The sequence below is a fragment of the Tachyglossus aculeatus genome, chromosome 4, assembly GCF_015852505.1.
Source record: "Tachyglossus aculeatus isolate mTacAcu1 chromosome 4, mTacAcu1.pri, whole genome shotgun sequence".
Lineage (NCBI taxonomy): Eukaryota > Metazoa > Chordata > Mammalia > Monotremata > Tachyglossidae > Tachyglossus > Tachyglossus aculeatus.
The window spans coordinates 110,303,707-110,315,258 of record NC_052069.1 but is presented as its reverse complement, the minus strand read 5'-3'; the positions used below and the strand labels follow the sequence as shown (position 1 = coordinate 110,315,258).

The 11,552-nt window shown below is 47.8% G+C and overlaps 1 protein-coding gene and 1 non-coding gene across 2 annotated transcripts; both read left to right on the top strand.

The window, feature by feature from the left end:
* Positions 1–1,164: 1,164 nt before the first annotated feature.
* Positions 1,165–11,293, top strand: LOC119926587 (CD59B glycoprotein-like). Its single transcript, XM_038744698.1, has 3 exons — positions 1,165–1,240; positions 9,963–10,103; positions 11,097–11,293. Exons 1-3 carry the CDS (start codon positions 1,165–1,167, stop codon positions 11,291–11,293), a joined length of 414 nt encoding a protein of 137 aa, XP_038600626.1.
* Positions 5,105–5,242, top strand: LOC119927640. The gene has a single exon (XR_005450624.1). It is a non-coding gene; the product is annotated as a small nucleolar RNA SNORA7 (small nucleolar RNA).
* Positions 11,294–11,552: the final 259 nt, after the last annotated feature.

Here is an 11,552-nt window from a genome sequence, read left to right as displayed (position 1 = left end):
ACTCTCCACTTGACCATAAGCTCCTTGAGGGCAGGGATCATGTCTGCCAACTCTATTGCATCGTACTCTCCCAAGTGCTTAGTAAAGTGTTCTGTATGCAATAAGTGCTCAGTTACTACCACTGATCGATCATTGTCTCTCCCCACTCTAGTTCCTACTTCAGTCTGCTGCCCAGATCATTTTTCTACAAAAACTTTCAGGAAAACTCCCCACTCCTCAGGAAACTCCAGTAGTTGCCCATTCATCTCTGTGGCAAACAAAAACTCCTCATCATTGGCCTTAAATCACTCCATCACCTTGTCCCCTCCTACCTCACCTCACTACTCTCCTATTAAAACCCAGCCTGCACATTTCGCTCCTCTGGTGCTAACCTTCTCACTGTGCCTCAGTCTTCCCTGTCTCGCTGCCAACCCCTGGCCCATGTCTTGCCTCTGGCTTGGAACTCCCTCCCTCCTCAAATCCAACAGACAATTACTCTCCCCACCTTCAAAACCCTTCCAGGACCCCAAGATGAACCAGTTCAAAGAGCGAGGAGGGAAAAGAAGGGGGGAAGGGGAAGCCTTGAAAACCACCGGGCTTAATCCGACTGAATTAGAGGATTTTGAAGTGGATTTAGAGCTAAATCTTGATTAGGGAAAATTTCCCTCAAGACTACAGCCCAACAATATTAATGGGCAATGGTTGTGCAGAGAGCAGAATTAGGACAGAGGGGGTGAGTTGGGTGTTCCCCCCCACCCCAACAATAGACGTACACTTGGACATACATGTGCTGGGGAAGAGGGAAGGAGACGCCAGATGCTTTCTCATTTACTAGGCCACATGCTCAAGAGGGGAAGGGAGAATGGAACACAGGGACATAGATTTATTTCCAGAGAATTTCTTTTGAATGAATACTGAGCGCTACCTGTTACTCTTTTATCTGCCCAAGGTCCTGGAATCAAGAGCAAGAGACATCCAGCTAGCTCAAAATAGTTGCTGAGATCTTGAAATTGTATGAGCGTGTGTGTGTGTGTGTGTGTGTGTGTGTGTGTGTGTGTGTGTGTGTGCATGCTTGTGTGTTTGCACATGTGTGCACATGTGTGTGCCTTCCTCTCTCCCTTTAACAATCCATTTATTTCTTTGCTAAAGCAGAGTGGACCCCCCCCACTACCCAGCCCGGACTTCATGCTTTCAAGACACACGTCGGACTCTGCGCCTGGTATGCTGCTCTCTCTGATGGTGGCTGCTTTCTTTTCTCCCGGTAAGCGGTCCCTCCTTAATAATAATAATAATAATAATAATTACTATTATTATTATTATTATTATTATTATTATTATTATTACTAGAAAGGTAGGCAGGCACTGGCTGGGCTGTTTAGAGTCAGGTAGAATAGTAATAATAATAATAATTATGGTATTTGTTAAGTGATTACTATGTTCCAAGCACTGTTCTAAGCACTGCATGATTTCTTCAGCGCTGGGCATGAAGCAACGTGAAACTGCCTCCCTTGAAAATAGCAGAGTTTTGCTTCACCTTTGAGGGGCTTAGCCGGGAGAACCATGAGCACTTGGGCAGGGGTGGGAGGAGGTGCTGGGGGGCACAGAAGCCAGGTAAAAGGTGGCTATAGATACACCTGAGAGGGAGTCCACTGCCCTGATAACATCCTGCTTGGGCTGGATTTCTAGGTGCCACCCGCTACCCTGACTATAGTGAATTTGAACCTCCCTGGCCTCCCTGGAGGACTGGGAGGGGGCGGGGGAGAGGAGTGATGAAATGTGATGTTTTGCACATAGTAAGCGGTTAATAAATGCCATCATCATTATTATTATTATTATTATTAGTAGTAGTAGTAGTAGTAGTATTAGTATTATTATTATTATGTGAACTTGAACTGCTCTGATTGGGGGATTTCAGGGGTAGGGGCTCGGGAAGTCTGGAATCTTGCAACAATCCAGAACAAATGCCACATTATGTTTTCTGAGCTTTCCCTGGCCCCAGTCTCAAGGAGGGGGCTGAGGGAGAGAGAGAAGGAGAGAGAGAAATATGGATATATAAATGAGGGAGAAAGGGAACCGAGTACTGTTGGTGGAAATGTAGGCATCTTTCTGACCTCATCCATTTTAAATTCATTCTTTCCTGCTTCAACTCTACCGTCTCCTCTGCCTGACAACAATACTTTTCTTCCTAATTCACTCCCACACCCATTGACCCAGTGGCTGTTCCAGCCATTTACTCCCTCCTCAGACCTCCAGTCCCCCCGCCCCCCCCGCACCACCCATATCTTTCCCCTAATGACCTGAACGCATACTTCATTAACAAAATTGAAACCATCAGGCATGCTCTCCCTAAAATCTCCCCTGCTCCTCTCCAATCCCCCTACCCTCCTGTCCTCCACACTTTTCGACTCTCCCAATATTCTCTGCAGTATCTCAAAAAGAGATATCTCGCCTTCTCTCAAAATCTACCCTCTCCACCCATGCTTCTGACCCCATCCCTCCATTCCTTATTAAAGCACTTATCCCCTTCCTTCTTCCCTCCTTGACTGTCATCTTCAATCATTCACTTTCCAATGGTTTCTTTCCCACTTCTTTCAAACATGCTTACATATTCCCAATCCTAAAAAAACCCCTCTCTTGACCCCATGACTCCTTTCAGTTATTGCCCCATCTCCCTCCTACTATTCCTCTCCAAGCCCCTTGAATAAGTTGTCTCACACCACATAGTAAGCACTTAATAAATATCGTTTTTAAAAATAAGCTGTCTACATTCGCAGTCTCCACTTCCTCTCCTCCAATTTTCTCCTTGATCCCCTCCAATCTGGCTTCCATCCCCTTCACAACACAGAAACAGCCCTCTCTAAGGTTTCCAGTGACCTTCCTCTTGCCAAATCTGGCAGCCTCTACTCCATCCTAATCCTCCTTGACCTCTCAACTGGTTTTGACACTGTGGACCGCTCCTTTCTCCTTGAAATTTTATCCAACCTTGGCTTCACTGAGTCTGTCCTCTTCTGGTTCCCCTTCTAGCTCTCTAACTACTCTTTTTTTAAAATGGTATTTGTTCAATGCTTACTATGTGCCAGGCACTTTACTAAACTGTACTAAACTAGCTCTGGGGTAGATACAAGCAAGTCAGGTTGGACATAGTCCATGTCCCACTTGGGGCTCACAGTTTTAGTCTCCATTTTACAGATGAGGAAACTGAGGTATCAAGAAGCAGACAAGCGGCAGAGCTGGGCTGAGAACCCACGTCCTTTTGACTCCCAGGCTCACGTTCAATCCACTAGGCCATACTGCTTCTCACTCTCTTTTGCAGGCTCCCCTACCTCCTACCCACTAACAGTGGGGGTCCCTCAAGGCTCATTTCCTGGTCCCCTTTTATTTTCCATTTACACCCATTCCTTCGGAGATCTTGTTCACTACCATGACTCAAACTAGCACCTTAATGCGATTGCTTTCATTCATTCATTCAATTGTATTTATTGAGCGCTTACTGTGTGCAGAGCACTATACTAAGCGCTTGGGAAGTACAAGTCAGCAACATATAGAGATGGTCCCTACCCAACAACGGGCTCACAGTCTAGAAGGGGGAGACAGACAACAAAACAAGTAGACACGTGTCAATACCGTCAGAATAAATAGAATTATAGCTATATACATGTCATTAATAAAATAGAGTAGTAAATATATACCAATAAAATAGAGTAATAAATATGTACAAATATATACAAGTGCTGTGGGGAGGGAAAGAGGGTAGGGCAGAGAGAGGGAGGAGGGTGATGGGGAGGGGAGGATGAGGAGGAGAGGAAAAAAGGAGGGCTCAGTCTGGGAAGGTGTCCTGGAGGAGGTGAGCTCCCAGTAGGGCTTTGAAGGGAGGAAGAGAGCTAGTTTGGTGGATGTGTGGAGGGAGGGCATTCCAGGCTAGAGGAAGGACGAGGGCCGGGGGTCAACGGTGGGACAGGTGAGAACGAGGCACATTGAGGAGGTTAGTGGCAGAGAAGCAGAGCGTGCAGGCTGGGCTGTAGAAGGAGAGAAGGGAGGTGAGGTAGGAGGGGGCGAGGGGTTGCAGAGCCTTGAAACTGAGAGTGAGGAGTTTTTGCTTGATTCGTAGGTTGACAGGCAACCACTGGAGATTTTTGAGGAGGGGAGTGACATGCCCAGAGCATTTCTGTACAAAGATAATCCGGGCAGCAGAGTGAAGTATAGACTGAAGCAGGGAGAGACAGGAGGATGGGAGATCAGAGAGGAGGCTGATGCAGTAATCCAGTCGGGATAGGATGAGAGATTGAACCAGCAAGGTGGCAGTTTGGAAGGAGAGGAAAGGGCAGGTCTTGGTGATGTTGTGGAGGTGAGACCAGCAGGTTTTGGTGACAGATTGGATGTGTGGGATGAATGAGAGAGCCGAGTCAAGGATGACACTGACCTCTCTCCTTCTCTGCAGTCTCATATTTTCCTTCTTTTAGGACATTGCCACCCAGATGTCCCGCTGACTTCTCAAACTAAACATTTCCAAAACAGAACTCCTTATCTTCCCACCCAAATCCCATCCCCCTCACTGTCTTTCCCTTCCCTGAAGATAATACTATTATCCTCCTTACCTCACAAACCCAAAACCTCGGTGTTGCCCTTCACTTATCACTCTTATTCAACCCACATATTTGATGTCACCAAATCCTGACCGTTCTATCTTCATAAAACTGTAAAAATCTTCCCTTTCCTCTCTATCCAAACTGCTGCCACTCCGATCCAAACACTTATCCTATTCCACCTTGATTGCTCTATTAACTGCCTCGCTGACTTCCCTGCCTCCTGTCTCTCCCCACTCCAGTCCATACTTCACTCTGCTGCCCAAATAATTTTTCTAAAAATGTTCAGCCCATTTCTCAGACCCTCCACATCAAACAGAAACTATAGTTTCTCTATACAGCACGGGCCTTGAAGTCAGAAGGACCTGGGTTCTAATCCAGTTTCTGCCACTTGTCTGTTGTGGGACCTTAGGCAAGTCTCTTCACTTCTCTGAGCCTCAGTTTCCTCATCTGTAAAATGGGGATTAAGACTGTAAGCCCCATGTGGAATATAGACTATGTCCAACCTGCATAACTTGTATCTGCCCTAGTACTTAGTAAATCCCCTCTCAGGGTCGCACCTGGAGAGTATCCAGTACTCTACCAGTCTCAACTATGGGAGGGAGAGTCAAGGAGAGGCATACCCATTCCATTCCTAGCTTGCGCAGTGGCTAGCGATTGGAAGGAAATCTGCTACAAGTCAAATCTCCCTTTTGCTGGGCAGCAGCGGCACGGGAGAGAGTTAAGTGCAGAGACTCATGTTTATGGTGCAGAAGGAGGCAATGGTAAACCATTTCCGTATTTTTACCAAGAAAACTATATGGATCCACTACCAGAACGATTGCAGATGGAAAGTGGGGCCCTCTGGGAGAGATGTGTCCGTGGTGTCGCTATGGGTCGGAAATGACTTGACAGCATAAAACAAGACTTACTAAGTGCCTGGCACATAGTAAGTGCTTTACAAATACCATTAACAATGAACAACAACAACACATCACTCATTTACCTTGCTCCCTCCTACCATTCTCCACTGATCTCCTACTACAGCCCAGCGCAAATACTCCGTTCCTCCAGCTTGTTCACCATTCCCTGATCTTTTCTCTTTCACCACCATCCTTTCTCCCACATCCCCCCGCTAGCCCAGAACTCCTTATCCCTCTATATACACCACTCTCCTCACCTTCAGAGCCTTATTAAGTTCACATTTCCTCCAAGAGGCCTTCCCTGATTAATCCCTCTTTTCCCCTGCTCCCTCTCCCTTCTGTGTTGGCTATACACTTGGATCTCTGATCTCTGTGCATTTGCTATTTGCCCCTCCCTCAGCTCCACAGCACTTATGTACATATCAATAAATTGTATATTCTAAATTATTTATTTATGCTAATGTCTGTCTCCCGCTTTCAGACTGTCAGCTCATTATGGGCAGGGAACATATCTACCAACACTGTTGCATTGTACTCTCCCAAATGCTCAATTGAGCACACAGTAAGCACTCAATAAATACCCTTGAGGGGGATGGTGATGATAGAGAGGGAGGAAGAAAAAGAGAAATAGAAACAGAGAGGAAGAGAGAGAGAGAGAGAGAGACAGAGAGAGAGAGAAATAAGAGAGAGAGAACTTTAAATGGTACCTTTCAATTTGCAGAGAGCCATGAGTCCACTTGGAGAAAATACCCTTCCTCGAAGGAGGTCTGAGGATAGAAACACTTTGCCCTGAGGCCAAGTGGAAAGAGCACTGCTCTGGCACTCAGGAGACCCCAATTTTAGCCCATTTCTGTCACTTGCCAGCTCTGTGACCTTGGGCAAATCCCTTAACACCCTGGGGCCTAAGTTTCCTTATTCATAAAATAGGGATAGCTGTTTGAGCCTCTTTAGGGACAGGGACTGTATCTGATGTGATAACTTTGGATCCACCCCTGCATTGAGCACATAGAAAACCTTTAATAAGTGCCACAGTTATTAAGGATTATATCTGTCTGTAGACGGAAATGACTTCTCCAAAGGAGTAGTTCATTTTGTAAAAGGATTCCTGGTGGCTCTGTGGCTGAGCAGTGGCTATTCAGGACAGCAGAGGGAGCCACGGCAGCAATAATGATGATGATGATGATGATAATAATAATAATAATAATAATAATAATAATAATGCTATTATTTTTCCTTTAGAGGACATATACACAGCACTGACACACAGAACCCTGACACACACAGCTCTGACACTCACAATTCTGACACACAACCGTGACTCATATATCCCTGACATCCACCCACTGACTCACAAAGCTCCTTCACTCACAGGCAGCCTTGATCCACACAGCTGTGACCCATTTGTCCCTGACCCACACAATGCTGACACACGCACAGCCTTGACACAAATAGCCGCAACACAGCCCTGAGAATAATAATAATAATTATGGTATTTGTTAACCGCTTACTATGTGCCAAGCACTGTTCTGAGCACTGGGGTAGACACAAGGTAATCAAGTTGTCCCACTTGGGGCTCATAGTCTCAACCCCCATTTTACAGATGAGGTAACTGAGGCACAGAGAAGTGAAGTGACTTGTCTAAGGTCACACAGCAGACAAGTGACGGAGCCAGGATTAGAACCCAGATTGAGCCCCCTTTTTCCTCTCTTCCTCCCCATCCCCCCCCACCCTACCTCCTTCCCCTCCCCACAGCACCTGTATATATGTTTGTACAGATTTATTACTCTATTTATTTTACTTGTACATATTTACTATTCTATTTATTTTGTTAATGATGTGCATCTAGCTTTATTTCTATTTATTCTGATGACTTGACACCTGTCCACATGTTTTGTTTTGTTGTATGTTTCCCCCTTCTAGGCTGTGAGCCCGTCGTTGGCTAGGGACCGTCTCTATATGTTGTCAACTTGTACTTCCCAAGTGCTTAGTACAGTGCTGTGCACATAGTAAGGGCTCAATAAATACGATTGAATGAATGAATGAATGAATGACCTCTGATTCCCAAGCCCCATGCTCTTGCCACTAGGCCATGCTGCTTCTTTAAGAAGCAGACCTTCTCTCTGCTTGCAGAAGAAGGCTTTCTGAGTCCATGACTTCAACCAATGTTGGGGTGGGGGAGTAGGGTGGTAAGCGGGGAAAGAGGGAAAGTGGATCTTCAGCTCCTTGGGGCTGCGGGGATAAGACTTCTGTTCAGAGAGCTGGGTCCCCTTTGGTGGATGAGAAGGGAGGGGTGTGTGTGTTGTGCGTGTTTGTGGAGTGTATGTGGTGTGTGGGTGTGGGTTGTGTCCAGTTGAGGTGAGCTGCACTGAGGCACTGTGTGGTTAAGAAGAGCTCATTATGGATGGGAATGTGTCTGTTTATTCAATCAATCAATCATATTTATTGAGCACTTACTGTGTGCAGAGCACTGTACTAAGCGCTTGGGAAGTACAAGTTGGCAACATATAGAGACAGTCCCTACCCAACAGTGGGCTCACAGTCTAAAAGGGGGAGACAGAGAACAAAACCAAACATACTAAGAAAATAAAATAAATAGAATAGATAGGTACAAGTGAAATAAATAAATAAATGGAGTAATAAATATGTACAAACATATATACATATATACAGGTGCTGTGAGGAAGGGAAGGAGGTAAGACGGGGGGATGGAGAGGGGGACGAGGGGGAGAGGAAGGAAGGGGCTCAGTCTGGGAAGGCCTCCTGGAGGAGGTGAGCTCTCAGTAGGGCCTTGAAGGGAGGAAGAGAGCTAGCGTGGCGGTTGGGCAGAGGGAGGGCATTCCAGGCCTGGGGGATGATGTGGGCAGGGGGTCGATGGTGGGACAGGCGAGAACGAGGTACCGTGAGGAGATTAGCGGCAGAGGAGCGGAGGGTGCAGGCTGGGCTGGAGAAGGAGAGAAGGGAGGTGAGGTAGGAGGGGGCGAGGTGATGGACAGCCTTGTAGCCAAGGGTGAGGAGTTTCTGCCTGATGCGCAGATTGATTGGTAGCCACTGGAGATTTTTGAGGAGGGGAGTAACATGCCCAGAGCGTTTCTGGACAAAGACAATCCGGGCAGCAGCATGAAGTATGGATTGAAGTTTATTGCTTATTGTACTCTCCCAAGTGCTTAGTACAGCTCTTTGCACATAGTAAGCGCTCAATAAATGCGATTGAATGAATTAATGAATTAATTCTGCCTGCTGCTGAGCACCCCAAGTGTTTCCCGCCTGGCTCCCGACCCTCAAACCAACTGCTTCTTGGCCTGCTTAATTAGAGCTCCCCGTGAGTGAAGGCAGCTAGTCTGGGCTGCTGCCCCCTTATATGTTTTTCCATTTTGGGTTGCGAGAGCAAGAGCATCTGGGTGTCCCGGCTCTGGGGTGAACCCTCCCCTCTTCCCTACATGCCACCCTTTGCCCAGCCTGTCTGGGCTCAGGAGGGTTGTCAGAGGACAGGGTGTGTGTGTGTGGCGAGGGGCAATTCTGTGTGACTGCCTCATCCTATCCTGGCGTGGCATCGGGGTTCTCGGGGAAGGCATGAAGGCAGAACTGAGAAGCAGCATGGCCTAGTGAAATGAGCACGGGCCTGGGTTTCAATCCCAGTCTGTCCCTGCCTGCTGTGGGACCTTGGGCAAGTCACTTAACTTCTCAGTGCCTCAGTTTCCTCATCAGTAAAATGGGAATTAAATACCTGTTCTCCCTCCTACCTAGACTGTGAGCCCCATGTGGGACAGAGACTGTGTCCGGCCCAATTAACTTGTGCTTTCCCCAGTGTTTAGCATTCGAAACATAGCAAGCACTTTACAAATGCTATAAAAAACCCACAAAACTTCTGAGTGCTTTAGTTTTCTCAGCTGCAAAATGGTAACTAAATACCCATTCTTCCTCTTATATTGCAAGCCTCATGTGGGACAGGGACTGTATCTGATCTGATTCTTTTATCTGATTATTTGATCGATTATCTGATTAGTACAGTGCTTGGTAAAAAGTAAGTACTTAGCAAGTGCTATTATTATTATTTTTTTTATCATTGTTCACTGGCCTTTGTAAGCAGTGAAGTCATCCCTACAAAGAACATGTTTTAGGCCCTGAGCAAAGAGCTTACTCTCCATGGATTTGGGGCAAATGCCAAACTTTGTACCGAGAACTTCATTTTGTAGAGAGACACTCACTTGGGATGGGCCTGTGCTTGACGACATCTCCCTTGGAGCGGAAGACAAATATCTTCTCCCAGTGGCAGGACGTTGGCCACCTGCTAGATCGGGAGGGAGTTGGGAGCCAAGAGGGAAATGACTTTCACCAGACAGAGCAGGAAGCAAAGAGAGCTGGGGGGGTGGCATCAGCAAATATTTATGGAGGGATTTCCTTGGCTCCCCCGCCTGTCCCAAGCATGCACACACACACATACACAAAAGGCACTACAGTGTGCGTTCCGTGTGGCTGATGACGTTGTGATTTTTCCTAGCTCAAGGACTCCAGTGCTATGGCTGCAATATTGTCATTGGCACAAAATCTATTGACGCGGGCTGCTCCAATCCGGAAATTATTACCTGCTCCCACTCTCACAAGGGCTTCAAGCACAGGTTCTGCATTAAAACAGAAAGCGGTAAGTCCATCTCCCTGAGCCAATGTCCGGAAGACCCTTGCTAAGTTCATGGCACCCAAATAAACTCTCCCCAATTATCCTGGCCCATTCTCCCACCTATCCATCAATTCATGGTATTTACCGAGCGCTTACCGTGAGCAAAACACTATTCATCTGCTTATCTGCATTGTGTTCCTCCCCTTTGCTGTACTCCTTTCCCTGATAGGCCTGTTGGTTTTTGGATTCCTCTCCACGGTCAGACAAAACTCCTTGAGCGTGAGGACCATGTTTGTTCTTTAATGAGGAAGTATGGACTGGGGGTGTCAGTGTGGGCACTTCAGAAATCTTCGTTAGGCGGGATTCTGCTGTGAGAGTGGGGGAATACTACTATTACTTCTGATGATGATGATGATGATGATCATGGTATTTGATAAGCAGACCTGTGTTCTAATCCCAACTCCGCCACTTGTCTGCTGTGTGACCTTTGTCAAGTCAATTCACATCTCTGTGTCTCAGTTCCCTCATCCGTAAAATGGGGGTCAAGGCTGTGAGCCCCATATGGGACAGGGACTGTGTCCTACCTGTTCATCTTGTGTCTACCCCAGTACTTAGTACAGTGACTGGCACATAGTAAGCGCTTAACAAATACCACAGTTATGTGCCAAGCACTGTTCTAAGCATTGGAATAGATATGAGTTAATCGGGGAAGGCCTGAGGTGGGAGGCGCAGGGGAAATCAAAACCTTTCCATTCCCAAACCAGCTACTGGTTCAGCTGAAATAAGATGGGGGAATGAGGCTGGATGAGGGAGGGTGGAGAGGAGAAAGCCCCAGGCCAAAGCCATCGACCTGAGGGCCGAGAGTCTGGTCGGATGGAGAACTGACCCGGAGCCCAAGCCCAGGAGCCAGGGGGCCTGGAGATGGCAATGGGGAGGTGCCTGTCCCTGGGTGGGTGGGAGGTCTCCCCTCTGATATGGGAAGCATCAGTCCCCTTGAGTGGGTTTCTGCCCCTGCAGTGGTGCTGCGGATTCTGCTGACCAGCGGCTGTGCCACCTCCCGCCACTGCCTGCAGCAGGAACTCCCAGGGGTGCGGATCCATTGCTGTGAAGACGACCTGTGCAACGGCTCCCCTCGGGCTCCCAGCCGGCCCCGCCTGCTGCCCTGTGCCAGCGCCCTCTTGCCCTGGCTCCTCGCCACCTGCTTCCTCCTGTGACAGTCACCGGTGAGGAGTCCGGGGACTCCCGACACCCTTCCCTGGCCTGAAGAGCGCAGAGGGCAGTGAGTCCTGGGATTTCTGGCCCAATCCAGAGTTTCCCCCTGTGGGAAAGACACATCTGGCTGCTCTTCATGCCTGCCTTACTCTGTGTGGAATCAGCAATCCCTCCCTGTAGGATCAGGGGCTTAGCTGGAGGCCTCCGGCCTGGGGCCCATGCTGAATTCCTCCCTCCAAGCCACTCCTTCTCAATTCCTCT